Source organism: Salmo trutta, chromosome 1 (genome assembly GCF_901001165.1).
Source record: "Salmo trutta chromosome 1, fSalTru1.1, whole genome shotgun sequence".
Classification (NCBI taxonomy): domain Eukaryota; kingdom Metazoa; phylum Chordata; class Actinopteri; order Salmoniformes; family Salmonidae; genus Salmo; species Salmo trutta.
In genome coordinates this window covers 57,357,674-57,376,890 of record NC_042957.1, presented here as the reverse complement: position 1 = coordinate 57,376,890, position 19,217 = coordinate 57,357,674, and the positions used below count along the sequence as shown (strand labels likewise).

Here is a 19,217-nt window from a genome sequence, read left to right as displayed (position 1 = left end):
ACACTGTGAACTTTCTCAAAACGGTGTATGTTTACATAGCAACACTTTGCTGCACATGAATTTCCTGGCCAGGTTGATCTGAACTGGGTAGAGGAGGAGACGATGAATATGACGAGTAGCCACTCTAGCCCAGTTAGCCACCATTCATTTTTCTATTAGACAGCTCTGCAAACGTTATGTCAATATGTTTCCTATACTCACCAAATATGGAGTTTTGCTGAGCAACTATCGTCATTTACTGCCTTCACACTCGGTATGTACTTCCAAAAAAGGTTGGAATAAATGTTTATCAATGATCTTTTGGGATACTGTACTCCTGCTGTATCAGTTGACCTGTGCATGGCAGTAATGAGGAGAAGGGTGCAATTGGCCCGCAATTTAGGGTGTTTCTGCATGTGGGTATTCCTGCATCTGCAGGAACCCCTCTTTATACTTTTATTGGTACATTTTTAAGTTGGCACATGCAGGAAGCGGGGGCGCTCCAGTACAGTAAGTGGGGTTAATGCACAATAATGTTGGATGCCAGCCGCCAATAAACTCACAGAAGAAGGTGCGGCAACAGTAGCTAGCTAGCCATACACCGGTAGATGGTGTCCTTCGCCCCTGCCGACAGCGAGGGCAGGTGTTCGGCAGGCGGGAGTGAAGGACACTGTGTACTAGCTTAACCAGCTCGTCCTAAGAACCGGTACACAGCAAGCGGGAGCGACACTGTGTGCTAGCGACACCACGTACTTGCTAGTTAGCTTAAAAAAAAGGACACTGTCTACCAATCGTCCCCACCTCCTGCTAGCCCAGCAGGCGGGAGGCGACACCATGGACTAGCTAGCGTGATAGTTAGCGACACCATGTGCTTGCTAGTTAGCGAGCTAACTATCAAGCTAGCTAGTCCATGGTGTCGCTTCCCGCCTGCTGTGCTAGCGGGAGTTGGGGACGATTGGTAGACAGTGTCCTTTGCCCCCGCCTGTCGAGCAGATCTGTTGGTGTTTGGCATTTATTAGGATCCCCTTAATGCCAGTGGCAGGTCATAGGTAAAAATAGAAAAGAGTTCAGGGCCTAGAGAACTGCCATGCGCTACACCACACTAGAGGTCGACCGATTATGATTTTTCAACGCCGATGCCGATTATTGGAGGACCGAAAAACCCGCTACCGATTAATCGGCCGATTTATTTATATATATATTTGTAATAATGACAATTACAACAATACTGAATGAACACTTATTTTAACTTAATATCATACATAAATAAAATAAATTTAGTTTCAAATAAATAATTAAACATGTTCAATTTGGTTTAAATAATGCAAAAACACAGTGTTGGAGAAGTAAGTAAAAATGCACTGTGCCATGTAAAAAAGCTAACGTTTAAGTTCCTTTGGTCATTAAAACTCATTTTTCAACCACTCCAAAAATTTCTTTTTAACCTTTCTGGCGCAGGCTTCCGCTAGCGACCCACCTCGACAACATCCGGTGAAATTGCAGAGCGCCAAATTCAAAATCCAGAAATAGTCATAATAAACATTCACAAAAATACAAGTGTTATACATCGGCTTAAAGATGAATCCAGCCGCTTTGTCAGATTTCAAAAAGACTTCACGGCGAAAGCATACCATGCAATTATCTGAGGACAGCGCCCCGCTTACAAAAGCATACAAACATTTTACAACCAAGTAAAGGAATTACAAAAGTCAGAAATAGCGATAAAATTAATCACTTACCTTTGAAGATCTTCATATGGTTGCAGTCACGAGAGTCCCAGCTACACAATAAATGTTTGTTTTGTTCGATAAAGTCCCTCTTTATATCCCAAAAACTCTGTTTTGTCGGCGCGTTTTGTTCAGTAATCCACTGGCTCAAAGGCGGTCACAACATGCAGACGAATACATCCTAATACTACCGGTAAAGTTCGTCGAAACATGTCAAACGATGTTTATAATTAATCCTCAGATGGTCAATTGTCTAAATAATTGAAATTATTTCAACTGGACAATAGCGTATTCAATAGAAAGGAAAAACAACGAAGGGCGTGCACTCGGTCACGTGCGCAAACCAGCACTGCATGATTCTACAGTCCACTGACAGAAAGGTCTCATTCTTCATTTTTCAGTAAACAAGCCTGAAACAATGTCTAAAGACTGTTGACATCTAGTGGAAGCCATAGGAACTGCAATCTGGGTCCTAACCCATTAGATACTCTATAGGCATTCAATTGAAAATACCCACATAAAAAAATCCCACTTCCTGGATGGATTTTCCTCAGATTTTTGCCTACCATATAAGTTCTGTTATACTCGCATACATTATTTAAACAGTTTTGGAAACTTTAGAGTGTTTTCTATCCAAATCTACCAATTATATGCATATCCTAGCTTCTGGGCCTGAGAAACAGGCAGTTTACTTTGGGCACCCTTCTCATCCAGATGTCGACATACTGCCCCCAAGCCATATTAATAAACTATAGTTTTGGCAAGTCGGTTAGGACATCTACTTTGTGCATGACACAAGTAATTTTTCCAACAATTGTTTACAGACAGATTATTTCACTTTTAATTCACTGTATCACAATTCCAGTGGGTCAGAAGTTTACATACACTAGGTTGACTGTGCCTTTAAACAGCTTGGAAAATTCCAGAAAATTATGGCATGGCTTTAGAAGCTTCTGATAGGCTAATTGACATAATTTGAGTCAATTGGAGGTGTACCTGTGGATGTATTTCAAGGCCTACCTTCAAACTCAGTGCCTCTTAGCTTGACATCATGGGAAAATCAAAAGAAATCAGCCAATTGTAGACCTCCACAAGTCTGGTTCATCCTTGGGAGCAATTTCCAAATGCGTGTGGTACCACGCTCATCTGTACAAACAATAGTATGCAAGTATAAACACCATTGTACCACGCAGCCGTCATACCGCTCAGGAAGGAGACGCGTTCTGTCTCCTAGAGATGAATGTACTTTGGTGTGAAAAGTGCAAATCAATCCCAGAACAACAGCAAAGGACCTTGTGAAGATGCTGGAGGAAACAGGTACAAAAGTATCTATATCCACAGTAAAACGAGTCCTATATCGACATAACCTGAAAGGCCGCTCAGCAAGGAAGAAGCCACTGCTCCAAAACCGCCATAAAAAAGCCAGATTACGGTTTGCAACTGCACATGGGGACAAAGATCATACTTTTTGGAGAAATGTCCTCTGGTCTGATGAAACAAAAATACTACTGTTTGGCCATAATGACCATCGTTATGTTTGGAGGAAAAAGGGTGCTTGCAAGATGAAGAACACTATCCCAACCGTGAAGCACGGTGGTGGCAGCATCATGTTGTGGGGGTGCTTTGCTGCAGGAGGGACTGGTGCACTTCACAAAGTAGATGGCATCATGAGGGAGGAAAATTGGTGGATATATTGAAGCAACATCTCAAGACATTAGTCAGGAAGTTAAAGCTTGGTCGCAAATGGGTCTTCCAAATGGTCAATGACCCCAAGCAAACTTCCAAAGTTGTGGCAAAATGGCTTAAGGACAACAATGTCAAGGTATTGGAGTGGTCATCACAAAGCCCTGACCTCAATCCTATAGAACATTTGTGGGCAGAACTGAAAAAGCGTGTGCGAGCAAGGAGGCCTACAAACCTGACTCAGTTACACCAGCTCTGTCAGGAGGAATGGGCCAAAATTCACCCAACTTATTATGGAAGGCTCCCTGAAACATTTGACCCAAGTTAAACAATTTAAAGGCAATGCTACCAAATACTAATTGAGTGTATGTTAACTTCTGACCCACTGGGAATGTGATGAAAGAAGTAAAAGCTGAAATAAATCATTTTCTCAACTATTATTCTGACATTTCACATTCTTCAAATAAAGTGGTGATCCTAACTGAGTTAAAACAGGGACTTTTTACTAGGATTAAATGTCAATAAATATTAATTGGCCGATTTTTAATCGTTATTGGCTTTTTTTTGGTCCTCCAATAATCGGTATCGGCATTGAAAAATCATAGTCGGTCGACCTCTATTTCATATACCTTTGACTATTGGATGTTCTATTAGGCACTTTAGTATTGCCAGCCTAATCTCGGTAGTTGATAGGCTTGAAGTCATAAACAGCGCTGTGCTTCAAGCATTGCTAAGAGCTGCTGGCAAACGCACGAAAGTGCTGTTTGAATGAATGCTTACGAGCCTGCTGCTGCCTACCACCGCTCAGTCAGACTGCTCTATCAAATATCAAATCATAGACTTAATTATAATATAATAAACACACAAATACGAGCCTTTAGTCATTAATGTGGTCAAATCGGGAAACGATCATTTTCGAAAACAAAACATTTATTCTTTCAGTGAAATACAGAACCGTTCCATATTTTATCGACTGGGTGCCAACCCTAAGTCTAAATATTGCTGTTACATTGCACAACCTTCAATGTTATGTCTTAATTATGTAAAGTTCTGGCCAATTAATTACAGTCTTTGTTAGGAAGAAATTGTATTCACACAGTTCGCAACGAGCCAGGCGGCCCAAACTGTTGCATATACCCTGAAGAAAGGCATTGATGTTCATCTTTAGGTACATTTGCGCAACAATTGTGCTATTTTTCGGCAATGTGCTTTTGTTAAATCATCACCCGTTTGGTGAAGTTGAAGTAGGCTGTGATTCAAGGATAAATTAACAGGCACCGCATTGATTATATGCAACGCAGGACAAGCTAGTTAATCTAGTAATATCATCAACCATGTGTAGTTACTAGTGATTATGTGAAGATTGTTTTTATTTTTTTTATAAGCTAAGTTTAATGCTAGCTAGCAACTTACTTTGGCTCCTTGCAGCCACAAGGTCCTTTTGACGCTGCACTTGTGTAACAGGTGGTCAGCCTTCCATGCAGTTTCCTTGTGGATTGCAATATAATAATCGGTGTCCAAAAAGGCTGACTACCGATTGTTATGAAAACTTGAAATCGGCCCTAATTAATCGGCCATGCCGATTTAATTGGTCGACCTCTAGCCAGGAGGTTTGTCATTGATTGATAACAATTATTTTCCCACCTCTCCCACACTAACTTTACAAAATTCAAACTTACAATGCTTTTCTTTCATTATTCGTTTTTTTTATGCTTGAATACGATTGCTCACTGTTCATTGTTGGCATTTACTGCCTAAGTTTGCCCACTTTTCCAATGAAGTGATCATTAAAATAATTGGCAACATCAAATGGTTTTGTGATGAATAAGTCATCTGATTCAACGAAAGATGGAGTTAAATTTGTCTGTCTTCCCATAATTTAATTTCAAGTACTCAGGTTTTCTTCCATCATTCTTTGTCATTGATCTTGGCTTCTGAATAGTTTTTTATTTTTAAGTTTAGTCACAATTTGCCGTAAGTCAGCCAGTCAGTCAGATGTGCAGCCAGATTTATAGCCAGTCCTTTTCCCCAATCTCTTTCAACCATACAGTTTTTCAATTCCTCATCAATCCATGGAGCCTTAACCGTTCTAACAGTCAGTTTCTTAACATGTGTATGTTTATCAAACATGTTTATCATAAATTAATCAAGTGCAGCATCTGGATGCTCCTTATTAATAACATCAGACAAACAAATATATATTTTTAACATCATCCACATAATTCACAGCAAAATCTTTTGTATGATATCTTATAAACTATTTTAGGCCCATCTTTTGGAACTTTAGCTTTCCTGAATATGCAGCCAATGGGTACAGATAAAGCTTTAGAACAAAGTTCAACAGTATTAGTACAAATGTGATCAATGCGTGTGGATGATCTTGTTCCTGTAGTGTTTGTAAACACCCTGGTAGGTGTTTAGAAACAACAGTGAGGGTAGGCGAGAGCGAAGTACACTGGTGTCCCTCCCGCTAGCTAGCAAAGAGGACTCCGGTACACAGCAGGCAGGAAGCGGGGGCGACACCGTGTGCTAGCAAAGTGTGCTTGCAGGAATGCCCACATGCAGAAACGCCCCAAATTGCAGGCTGCAGTTGCACACCATTAGTAATAAGTGATTTTATTGGAGGTGCTGAAGAGGTGGATTTGGTGCATGCGCGCTTGGTCAAAAACAATACATTCTTTCCAGACAATATATTTTTTTCAGTTTCACTTTTTTGGAGGTACATACAGGGCGTGACGGGAGTAAATTACAATAGTTTCTCAGCGAAACTCCGTATTTGGTGAATAACGAACGTATTTTGACATAACGCTTGCTGAGCTGTCTAATGGGGAAATGAATGGTACTGTAGCTAACTGAGCTGGAGAGATAGACTCATCATATTCATTGTCTCCTTTCCTCACACTGCCCGTTCAGTGTGATCGTGAACACATCACAGTTTGCGTTATTGTACTTTCATGCACAAGTTCTATCTAATTCTGCTCCCATCTTAAGTGAAACAAATATATGTCAAGTGTTTAAAAGCAACAAACACTCCTAAACTAGGCTACTTCTTGCTCTCATTTCTCTCAACTGTTCTTGGCCATTGGGCTGGAAGAGTTTAAGTAGCCTCCTATTCAAATTGCATTTGATACATGGTCAAGCATTGAAAACCTTATCTCAGAGCCTCAAGGAAAACTGTAAATAACACCAGCTCACTTGCTGAAAAGGCTCTAAAAAAATGTCCATCATCCTCTATGGGCAAGTTGCTCTCTCATGAACCATTTGTCCATAAAGTCCTGGTATGCACTGCAGTCATTAAACCACATTTGTTTTCTCATAAATTGCACTGTTTACCAGCCTTGTTGTTGTTGTTGAGGGGGATGGATAGCGTAGGCTGCTTAATTTAATCTCAGATATTTACTGCTCACTATGAATTGAAGTGACAACGATGTGTATTTATGTATGTGAGTGAGATGTTCATTTTGTGGGGAGATTCTTTGAGTTTTTCAGGATATTAATCCCTCCCTCACTGTTTCATTTTCCTGAGAGATAAAGGGCACTCCACTGATTTTTCATGTAAGGGCAAGCCAGGTTAAAAATGAAAAAGAGATCCTAGGCACCCTGGACTTTGGCAAATAGTTTTTTCTTCCCAGTTTAATATTTTGATTAATTTCCAAATGAATAAGCCCATAGCATTGGGGTGGAATTTTGTTGATGCATGGTAAAAACCCTGTTGCTGTTCTTTGGGTTGGCGCTTCCTTGGGGTTACACGCTTCCTTGGGGTTCCTTGGGGTTGACGGCCTTGCTTTGGTTTAGCCTCCATGTCTTCTATAGCCATATGGGCATTGACAGACTTGCATGGGTGTGTGGTTTGTCCAGTATTGAGTCTGGACTATGATATAGCTTATTAACCTAACTGTTATTCTCGTTTTCTCTGTTCTCAGATTCTGGCCTGCTGGTTCATGCGGCTCCATTCCAGCCTTCTCTGTGCTCTGACCATAGCACCCACCGGGGGCCCTCAAGTACATAAATGGTAGCTCCACATAACGCCAACCCCTGACACTCTCTGTACAATAAAATATTTATCAAATAAAGACCGAAAGAACGTTGAACAGGAAATTTAAGCAGCAAAAGAGATTTTCTGTCTCTCAGGCCTCCCTTGACTTGGTATCCGTAACCGGACTGGGAGTTGAGACAGCTGATTTGAGGCTGTGAGTGTCCTCCCCTCTACTGCTTCACATTCCCTCACCTGTCAGCTGTGTGTGTTTCTGTGAGGACAGTAACTCTGAGGTAGGTTGATGCGGCTGTGCCTTAGCATGGCGCTGTGAGGAAGCCGCTGCCTGGACTCTGGACGGACACCAGTGAAGCGCTTACACACCTTGGACCGTCATGGGGAAGGAGCAGGACCTACTGCAGGCCGTCAAGAGCGGAGACCTGCCCTCCACTCAGAAACTACTGGCCAAGCTCAAAGCCAGCCGAAACAGTGAGTCCTCAAGTTACCCTTAAATCTCATAGCCAGGTTTGTTTTAGGTCGCTGAAAGGCTGAGGGAGTGTGCTGTGCAATACATCTCCGTTATGTTTATTTGCCCAAGCTTTGGGATTATTGGCAGATGGCGCCTAAGTAAGACAATTAGATGTGCGCACAGTCAGAAATCTCTTCCTCTGGAGGCAGTAAGGCAATCGGTAACATGCTTAAACAAGCAGTTTGCTTAGTTCTGTCTGCTGCTGCTGATGCCACACCTGTCATAACTACTAAACGTCTCCCAAATCAATAGATCCTGCTAAACGTCTACGCCAATAGATTCTCTAACAGGAGTAGGCTAGTCGAGCCAGCGGAAATCGACAGTTCTCAGTTGTTCAGACATGATGCATAACCCTGTGTTTGCTATCTAACTGACTCATCAACCAGTTTTCTAGGTCTGCTGGTTGACTCAATATTTCAACAAATAACATTTCAGTAATTTAGCAGATGCTCTTATGCAGACCGACATACAGGAGCAAATCTGAGTAAGTGCTTTGCTCGTCAGATTTTTCACCTAGTTGGCTTGGGGATTCCAACCAGCGGCCTTTCGGTTGCTGGCCCATCGCTCTTAACTGCTAGGCTACCTGCCGCCCCACACAGTTATGTGTATTTTCTTTCTCATGAAAAAGTGATAAACTCTGTTATTGGATTATGTGAAAGATAGCCTACCTTTTACAAAGTGGAGTGTTGGAGCTAAACCTATTGAATGTAGAGTGATCCTTATGTTCAGTGATTGAGTGTGTTTGTTCAGGGGAGCTGTGCTGAGAGGAGGTGAGTGCTCTCAACTCTCTACTCTGAGATCAAGCTTCAGGAACTTAACTACAGAAGACGCTGAGCCTCAGCTAAAGCTTTGGGGAAATCTATCCCTCTGGATTAGCCAGGCCAGCTCCAATCCAGCCCTTATGATGATGGCGCACTAATGAACTCTCTCTATTCGGGAAACTGAAAGCCTATCCACATTCTCCCCGGGTTTTAATTCACTGGACCATAAGCTTACAGCCATCTATATCGTCTCCCTTGAGAGGGACACTTTCTATCCAAAGAGTTGCTATCCGCTGTATGAGGGTTTGTGGATGGGGTGGGTGGGTTCCCACTTGCAGACCCCCATCACAAATGCCTCAAAGGTCTGAGGGGAACTCAGTTGCTTCTTGTGCTATCAAGTCCTCTGATCTTTCTGCTCTCAAAAGCTGTTATCGCCAACTACAATGGTCTAGCAACTTCAGTTTACTGCACCTTTATCCTTCTGCTCTTCCAATCACTAAATTCACCTACTGGCATAGTTTACAAACACAAAGACCATTACTCACACACCCAGGAGGACTTTTTCTCTGACTATGAGTGTTGTCGTGTTCTGAGAGGCCTATGTAATTACTAAAATGACAGTGCCGGGCTGCTGTTTTTCCACAACCACAATGGCACAAGGTGCAAGACGTTCTGGAGGACTCCTGTATTTTGTTGCTTCTCTCTGCTCATTCACTGTCGAGATAGTGTCCGACATTGAGTTCAACATGACACCACACAGCCCAGTGACTGAGAGAACTGAGAGTCCCAGGCCAGGAGGTTGGGCTGCTTTATCATTGTGATAACCTATCACCCTCTGTGCTATTCGGGACCCTCTTTTGGCTCTAAACAAACATGAATTGCTCTGACCCAGAGGGGAGAGATGATGGGATATGAGGGATGGGGAGGTTGTCATAGTTAAGTGGTCTCGGCGTACCCTGTGTTTTTCCTGTGTTTATCAAATTCAGCAGACTATTATATTGTAAGAATGGTGGACATAAGGTGTAATTACACTATAAAGGTCTCTTTGTCTGCCATGGGGTTGTAAACCCTGTCAAGCGTTCATATTAAAGGGCAACTCCCACTTTTCAACCTCATTTTCATTATATCCTGCACAATACCAGTGTCAACATACAGCTGCACCATTGAGAGCATCTTGACTGGCTGCATCACGCTTGGTATGGCAACTGCTTGGCACCTGACCGTAAGACGCTACAGAGGGTAGTGCATATGGACCAGTACATCACTGGGGCCGAGCTCCCTGCCATCCAGGACCTCTATACCAGGCAATGTTAGAGGAAGGCCGTAAAAATGGTCAGACTCCAGCCATCTAAGTCATAGACTGTTCTTTCTGCTACCGCACGGCAAGTGACACCGGAGAGCCAAGTCTGGGACCAAAAGGCTCCTGAACAGCTTTGTAACCCCAAGCCATAAGACTGCTAGTCAAATGGCTACCCTGACTATTTGCATTGACCCCTTTTTTGTTTGCACTGACTCTCTTGCACCAGCTCACTCACTGGAGTCTACTCACACATACTACACTGACACTCCAACACACATACACACACACTACATTCGACTACATACGCTCACACACAAAACACACATGCATATTGATGCCAAACACACTCACGCATAGACACACTTTCATACTCTTCACATACGCTTCTGCTACTCTGTTTATTATCTATTCTGATTGCCTAGTCACTTTTACCCCTACCTACATGTTAATATTACCTCAACTACCTCGTACCTCTGCACAATTGAGTATGTTTACATGCACACTAATAATTAGATATTAAACTGATTATTTTAGATTATGCAATAGTCATGTAAACACTTTACTCTGCTTAACTTAATCGACGTAAGGTCAAAATCTAAGTAAGCATACACCGATTAAAACACCTGGTTTTCTGAGCAATCTTTCAAATTATTAGGACATGTAAACACCAGCCGAGCTAGCCTCCTTTATTAACACGAGTGAAGTGTGTTCGGAACAACAATGTATGTGTCTTAGAAGTAGTTTTCACATACAAACTTTATCAATTATGCTTACCAAAATAACATGTTCGCCGTGGTAGGACGTTTATTTTGATTGCCGATTTTCTGCATTTATCAGTGTCATCAGGTAGCCTGATTTCAGATGTGTCCACGTAAACAGGATTATTAGGGAAATCGTTCTACTTGCAAAGCATGTAAACGTTTTAATCAAACTATTAATCTGACTATCCACAGTAACTGCACTCATTGACTTGATACCGGTACTCCTTGTATATAGGTTTGTTATCGTTATTTTGTGTTACTATTTCCTTGTAATTTTTTTTGCTAATTTGTCTTACTTTTTAGTTCTGCATTGTTGGGAAAGGGGTTGTAAGTAAGCATATCACGATAAAGTCTACACTGGTTGTATTCAGCGCATGTGACTGATTTGATTTCTAAATTTTGTAGAAACAAATATAAAGTTCTACACAATGACATCAAAGTTTAAACATTTTAAAAACAGTGATTTTCAAACACTGAGGCCGTCATTGTAAATAAGAATTTGTTCTTAACTGACTTGCCAAGTTACATTTTTTTTTTTTTTAGATTTGCGGTGACGTGGGGAGCAATGTGACAGAGAATCATGTTTTTATTAAATTTCGAATGATCTTTTTACCACAGATCATAGAAACGCACTGTTTTCACATACAGTTGAAGTCGGAAATTTACATACACCTTAGCCAAAGACATTTAAACTCAGTTTTTCACAATTCCTGTCTTAGGTCAGTTAGGATCACCACTTTATTTTAAGAATGTGAAATGTCAGAATAATAGTAGAGAGAGTGATTTATTTCAGCTTTTATTTCTTTCATCACATTCCCAGTGGGTCAGAAGTTTGCATACACTCAATTAGAATTTGGTAGCATTGCCTTTAAATTGTTTAACCTCTCTAGGGTATGTGGGACGCTAGCGTCCCACCTGGCCAACATCCGGTAAAATTGCAGAGCGCCAAATTCAAAAAACAGGAATATACATAATAAACATCCATAAAATATACAAGTGTTATACATCGGCTTAAAGATTAACTTAACTTCATCTTCAAATAATATTTTTGCAGGAATCTCCTTGAATGATTTTGCCGAAGATTGTATCTTGTATCAGTTGCAAGCCGTAGTCTGGCGTTTTTATGGCGGTTTTGGAGCAGTGGCTTCTTCCTTGCTGAGCGGCCTTTCAGGTTATGTCAATATAGGACTCGTTTTACTGTGGATAGAGTTACTTTTGTACCTGTTTCCTCCAGCATCTTCACAAGGTCCTTTGCTGTTGTTCTGGGATTGATTTGCACTTTTCACACCGAAGTTCCTTAATCTTTAGGAGACAGAACGCGTCTCCTTCCTGAACGGTATGACGGCTGCGTGGTTCCATGGTATTTATACTTGCGTACAATTGTTTGTACAGATGAACGTGGTACCTTCAGGCATTTGGAAATTGCTCCCAAGGATGAACCAGTTGTATGGCAGTGAAGCTCGTCTGGAGATTAGTTAACACAGTGTCCAAAGAGGGGCCAGAAGTATACAGAATGGTGTTGTCTGCATAGAGGTGGATCAGAGAATCACCAAGAGCAACATCATTGATGTATACAGAGAAGAGAGTTGGCCCGAGAATTGAACCCTGTGGCACACCCATAGAGACTACCAGAGGTCCGGACAACAGGCCCTCCGATTTGACACACTGAACTCTATCAGAGAAGTAGTTGGTAAACCAGGCGAGGCAATCATTTGAGAAACGAAGGCTGTCGAGTTTGCCAATAAGAATGTGGTGATTGACAGAGTTGAAAGCCTTGGCCAGGTCGATGAATACGGCTGCACAGTAATGTCTCTCATCGATGGTGGTTATGATGTCGTTTAGGACCTTGAGCGTGGCCGAGGTGCACCCATAACCAGCTCTGAAACCAAATTGCATAGCGGAGAAGGTACGGTGGGATTCTAAATGGTCGGTAATCTGTTTGTTAACTTGGCTTTCGAAGACCTTAGAAAGACGGGGTAGGATAGATATAGGCCTGTAGCAGTTTGGGTCTAGAGTGTCACCCCCTTTGAAGAGGGGGGTGACCGCGGCAGCTTTCCAATCTTTGGGAATCTCAGACGATACGAAAGAGGTTGAACAGGCTAGTAATAGGGGTTGCAACAATTTCGGCAGATAATTTTAGAAAGAGAGGGTCCAGATTGTCTAGCCCGGCTGATTTGTATGGGTCCAGATTTTGCAGTTCTTTCTAGTTCTACATTTTTTTGAGTGGGGCATGCTTATTTATGATGGTGAGGAAGGCACTTTTAAAGAATAGCCAGCCATCATCTACTGACGGGATGAGGTCAATGTCATTCCAGGATACCCCGGCCAGGTCGATTAGAAAGGCCTGTTCGCAGAAGTGTTTTAGGGAGCGTTTGACAGTGATGAGGGGTGGTCGTTTGGTCGCAGACCCATTACGGATGCAGGCAATGAGGCAGTGATCGCTGAGATCTTGATTGAAAACAGCAGAGGTGTATTTGGAGGGCAAGTTAGTTAGGATGACATCTATGAGGGTGCCTGTGTTTACAGATTTGGGGTTGTACCTGGTAGGTTCATTGATAATTTGTGTGAGATTGAGGGCATCAAACTTAGATTGTAGAATGGCCGGGGTGTTAAGCATGTCCCAGTTTAGGTCACCTAGTAGCACGAGCTCAGAAGATAGATGGGGGGCAATCAATTCAAAAATGGTATCGGGGGCACAGCTGGGAGCAGAGGGAGGTCTATAGCAACCGGCAACAGTGAGAGACTTGTTTCTGAAAAGGTGAATCCAATTTGTAAGTCGCTCTGGATAAGAGCGTCTGCTAAATGACTTAAATGTAAATGTAAATGTGAATTTTTAGAAGTAGAAGCTCGAATTGTTTGGGTACAGACTTGGATAGCCTGCAGAGTTCTGTATTACTATCTTTGCAGTAGATTGCAACACCGCCCCCTTTGGCAGTTCTATCTTGGCGGAAAATGTTATAGTTGGCGATGGAGATTTCAGGGTTTTTGGTGGTTTTCCTAAGCCAGGATTCAGACACGGCTAAGACATCCGGGTTGGCAGAGTGTGCTAATGCAGTGAATAAAATAAACTTAGGTGAGTAAAATAAACTTGGGCCTCCCTGTGGCTCAGTTGGTAGAGCATGGTGTTTGCAATGGTGTTTGCAACACCAGGGTTGTGGTTTGATTCCCACGGGGGGCCAGTACGAAAAAAAAGAAGAAAAAAAAGGTATGAAATGAATTGAAATGTATGCATTCACTACTGTAAGTCGCTCTGGATAAGAGCGTCTGCTAAATGACTAAAATGTAAATGTAAAATAGAGTAGGCTTCTAATGTTAACATGTATGAAACCAAGGTTTTTACGGTTACAGAAGTCAACAAATGAGAGCACCTGGGGAGTGGGAGTGGAGCTAGGCACTGCAGGACCTGGATTAGCCTCCACATCACCAGAGGAGAAGTAGGATAAGGGTACGGCTAAAGGCTATACGAACTAGCTGTCTAGCACGTTCGGAACAGAGAGTAAAAGGAGCAGGTTTCTGGGCACGATAGCATAGATTCAAGGCAAAGTGTACAGACAAAGGTAAGGTAGGATGTGAGTACATTTGAAGTAAACCTAGGCATTGAGTAATGATGAGAGAGAGAGTCTCTAGTAGAGGTCGACCGATTTATGATTTTTCAATACCGATACTGATTATTGGAGGACCAAAAAAAGCCGATACCGATTAATTGCCCGATTTTTCTTATTTGTAATAATGACAATTACAACAATACTGAATGAACACTTATTTTTATTTAATATAATACATCAATAAAATCAATGTAGCCTCAAATAAATAATGAAACATGTCCAATTTGGTTTAAATAATGCAAAAACAAAGTGTTGGAGAAGAAAGTAAAAGTGCAATATGTGCCATGTAAGAAAGCTAACGTTTAAGTGCCTTGCTCAGAACATGGGAACATATGAAAGCTGGTGGTTCCTTTTAACATGAGTCTTCAATGTTCCCAGGTAAGAAGTTTTAGGTTCTAGGTATTATAGGAATTATAGGACTATTTCTCTCTATACGATTTGTATTTCATATACCTTTGACTATTGGATGTTCTTATAGGCACTTTAGTATTGCCAGTGTAACAGTATAGCTTCCGTCCCTCTCCTCACTCCTACCTGGGCTCGAACCAGGAACACATCGACAACAGCCACCCTCGAAGCAACGTTACCCATGTAGAGCAAGGGAAACAACTACTCCAAGTCTCAAAACGAGTGACGTTGGAAACGCTATTAGCGCGCACCCGCTAACTAGCTAGCCATTTCACATCGGTTACACCAGCCTAATCTTGGGAGTTGACAGGCTTGAAGTCATAAACAGCGCAATGCATTGCGAAGGGCTGCTGGCAAAACGCATGGAAGTGCTGTTTCAATCAATGCTTATGAGCCTACTGGTGCCTACCATCGCTCAGTCAGACTGCTCTATCAAATCATAGACTTAATTATAACATAACACACAGAAATACGAGCCTTAGGTCATTAATATGGTGGAATCCGGAAACTATCATCTCGAAAACAAAACGTTTATCCTGTCAGTGAAATACGGAACCGTTCCGTATTTTATCTAACTGGTGGCATCCCTAAGTCTAAATATTCCTGTTACATTGCACAACCTTCAATGTTATGTCATAATTACGTAAAATTCTGGCAAATTAGTTCGCAACGAGCCAGGCGCCCCAAACTGTTGCATATACCCTGACTTTGCGTGCACTGAACGCAAAATGACACAATTTCACCTGGTTAATATTGCCTGCTAACCTGGATTTCTTTTAGCTAAATATGCAGGTTTAAAAATATATACTTCTGTGTATTGATTTTAAGAAAGGCATTGATGTTTATGGTTAGGTACAGTCGTGCAACGATTGTGCTTTTTTCGCAAATGCGCTTTTGTTAAATCATCCCCTGTTTGGCGAAGTTGGCTGTCTTTGTTAGGAAGAAATAGTCTTCACAGTTCGCAACAAGCCAGGCGGCCCAAACTGCTGTATATAACCTGACTCTGTTTGCAAGAGAAGTGACACATGTTCCCTAGTTAAAATAAATTCATGTTAGCAGGCAATATTAACTAAATATGCAGGTTTAAAAATATATACTTGTGTATTGATTTTAAAAAAGGCATTGATGTTTATGGTTGGAGCAACGTGTACCTAAGCGATTATACACTGCGTGCACAATTATTAGGCAAATTGTATTCCTCGGGATTCATTTTATTGTTTAACAAACACAATGCTCTCAGTCAATCCAAAATGTTATTGAACCTCAAACCTGAATGTTTAACAAAGGAAAAGTGAGTTTTGTCTTTCTCAGGAAAATATATAAGTGTGCACAATTATTAGGCAACTATTAGTGTGCAAAATTATTAGGCAACTAAATTACAAAAATAATTTCTCTCAACTCACTTGTTTATTCTCAATTTTTAGAGTAAGTGTAACAGATAAGTAACACAAAATGACAATTATATAACATTTTTGGCCTTTCAAAAATATTCAGTGACCAATATAGCCACCCTTATTTTCAATAACTGCCATGAGCCTTCCATCCATGGAGTCTGTCAGTTTCTTGATCTGTTCACGATGACTTTTCACTGAAGCAACAACCACAGCCTCCCAAATGCTGTTCAAAAAGGTGTATTGTCTTCCATCACTGTAAATCTCACGTTTGAGAAGGGCCCACAAGTTCTCAATAGGATTTAAGTCAGGTGAGGAAGGGGGCCAGGTCATTATTCAGGCATCTTTGAGGCCCTTGCTGGCTAGCCAAGCAGTGGAGTACTTGGATGCATGTGATGGAGCATTGTCCTGCATAAATATCATGGCCTTCTAGAATGCTGAGGACTTCTTTCTGTACCACTGTTTGAAGAAAGAATCTTCCAGAAACTGGCAGTAGGTTTGGGAGTTGAGTTTCAGTCCATCTTCAACCCGAAAAGGTCCAACTACCTCATCCTCAATGATAGCAGCCCATACCAGTACCCCTCCTTCACCTTGCTGGCACCTGACTCAAAGTGGTGCCCTGTGTCCATTACTGATCCAGCCACGGGCCCATCCATTTGGCCCATCAAGAGTCACTTTCATTTCATCTGTCCATAAAACCTTTGAAAAATCTGTCTTCAGTTATTTCTTTGCCCAATCTTGACGCTTCAACTTGTGAATCTTATTCAGTGGTGGTCGTGTTTCAGCCTTCTTGACCTTGGCCATGTCTCTGAGCACTTGACACCTTGTACTTCTGAACATTCCAGGTAGGTTGCAGTTCTGGAATACGGTGGCACTGGAGGATAATGGGTTCCTGGTAGTTTGAAGTTTAATTCTTCTCAAGTCTTTTGCAGTTAATTTGCGCCTTTTCTTCCCCATGCGTTTTTTGCGCCCCAGTTGACTATTCGCAACGAAACGTTTGAATGTCCGGTGGTCACACCTCAATAGTTTAGCAATTTAAAGAGTGTCACATCCGTCTGAAAGGCATTTTACATTTTTGGGTTTTTCAGTGTCAGTTAAATTGATTTTTTGGCCCATTTTACCTGAGGTAATGAGGCTGCCTAATAATTATGATCACCTTGATATAAGGTGTTATTCACTTTTGCCACACCCTCCCTCATTACACAAATACACATCACCTGAAAACGATTAAATCCAATAAGCATTCAAGTTCATATGGTTTGGAGTTCGAAAATGTGAATAGAAACAATGATAAGATCAGAATACTCACTCTCCTAATAATTGTGCACGCAGTGTATGCAACGCAGGACAGGCTAGATAAACTAGTAATATCATCAACCATATGTAGTTAACTAGTGATTATGATTGATTGTTTTTTATAAGATAAGTTTAATGCTAGCTGGCAACTTACCTTGGCTTCTTACTGCATTCGCGTAACAGGCAGGCTCCTCGCGGAGTGCAATGTAAAGCAGGTGGTTAGAGCGTTGGACTAGTTAACTGTAAGGTTGCAAGATTGAATCCCCGAGCTGCAAATCTGTCGTTCTGCCCCTGAACAAGGCAGTTAACCCACCGTTCCTAGGCCGTCATTGAAAATAAGAATGTGTTCTTAACTGACTTGCCTAGTTAAATAAAGGTAAAAAAAACCCCCAAAAAAACAATCGGCCAAATCGGCATCCAAAAATACCGATTTCCGATTGTTATGAAAACTTGAAATCGGCCCTAATTAATCGGTCATTCCGATTAATCGGTCAACCTCTAGTCTCTAGAGACGTTTAAACCGGATGATGTCATCTCATATGTAGGAGGTGGAACAACATGGTTGGTTAAGGCATATTGAGCAGGGCTAGAGGCTCTACAGTGAAATAAGACAGTAATCACTGGGGGGGGGGATTCCAGATCCGAAGTAAATAGAAATACTTTACAAAAAAAAACAGATCCACGCTACATTGGGTGAGGCGGGTTGCAGAAGAGTATTTAGAGGTTGAGGTTTAGGAAAATATTTTAAAAAGATATGCGAAGAAAAAGATGTAAAAAGATATATACAAGGGACACGACAGGACAAAGACGTCTGACTGATACGCCATCTTTGAAATTTATATCCCATTGATGGGATTGAGGACAGTCATTACCCCCGCCATCAGGTTTCCACAAACAAACACGCATCACATGACCGTTTCTCTGACATCTGGTACCTCAGGTCTCTGCCTCACCCAATCCACTCCCTCCCATATGGTGCTCAACCAGCTTAAGGGGAATTATGGGTCGGGCTGGGATGAGAAAGAGGGGTCCAACGTAGCGGGGCTTCCTCTTCTCTCTCCTACATGGCAGAGTCAGCCAAACTAAACCCTTAACAAGCCCCCGGTGAGCCAGCAACAGCACGGTGTGAGTTCTGTGTCCCACGTCTCATGGTCAAAGAGTCAAAGAGTCTCAGGAACGGTGGGATGTAGCCAGGTCAGTTGGTTCAGAGACACAAGTTCGGACTGTGACCTCTTTCTCTCACTCTGGCCACAACAGAATGAGGGACCCAGGTTGGATTATTTAGGAATTTATTTGAGAGGTTAAGTGTGTGATAATATAGACAAAATCCATGTGTTAATCCCGTCTAACTCAGTTTTATTACATCCCCTAGACATCAGATACCACAAATCCCTTTGTTTTTTAGTTGCATTGGTTTTTCCCCCCATTCTGTGGATTTGGCTTTGTTCAGAGCTGCCGCAATTAAAACATTTTTAAAACGCTTTGTCTGAGATTGACATATGGTATATTGGAATATGGGAGCTGTTAGAATGACAGAGGATCACATGTTTGTGTACTGTATGGAGCTACTAATTTGTCCTTCATTAGAACGTCAATATTTAAAACTAATGTTGGTTTCCATCATGGTTTTTTATAAGCCATCTTTACCTCCGGCCTCTATTTGAAAGTCCAACATATTCAATCGATTCAAGTTGAAAAGGTTTCATTTGTGTTTTTATGCCAAGAAATATTTCACAGCTTGTTGCCCAATTAGACCTACAAAGATTGGGGAATTGGTTTGATGTTAGATGTGCATCTATGCAAA

General features: G+C 41.7%; 1 protein-coding gene across 7 annotated transcripts in view; it reads left to right on the top strand.

Annotated features, from left to right (window-relative positions):
- LOC115202268 (caskin-2-like) overlaps positions 1-19,217 on the top strand; it is a 94,857-nt gene that overhangs the window by 1,143 nt on the left and 74,497 nt on the right. For all 7 annotated transcript variants that reach the window (XR_003879934.1, XM_029766309.1, XM_029766294.1 and 4 more), the window contains exon 2: positions 7,313-7,851. Coding sequence is in view for 6 of the 7 variants with exons in the window: in XM_029766309.1 (XP_029622169.1) it covers positions 7,758-7,851 (94 nt within the window). In the remaining variant the exon portion in view is untranslated. The remainder of the gene's footprint in view (positions 1-7,312; positions 7,852-19,217) is intronic.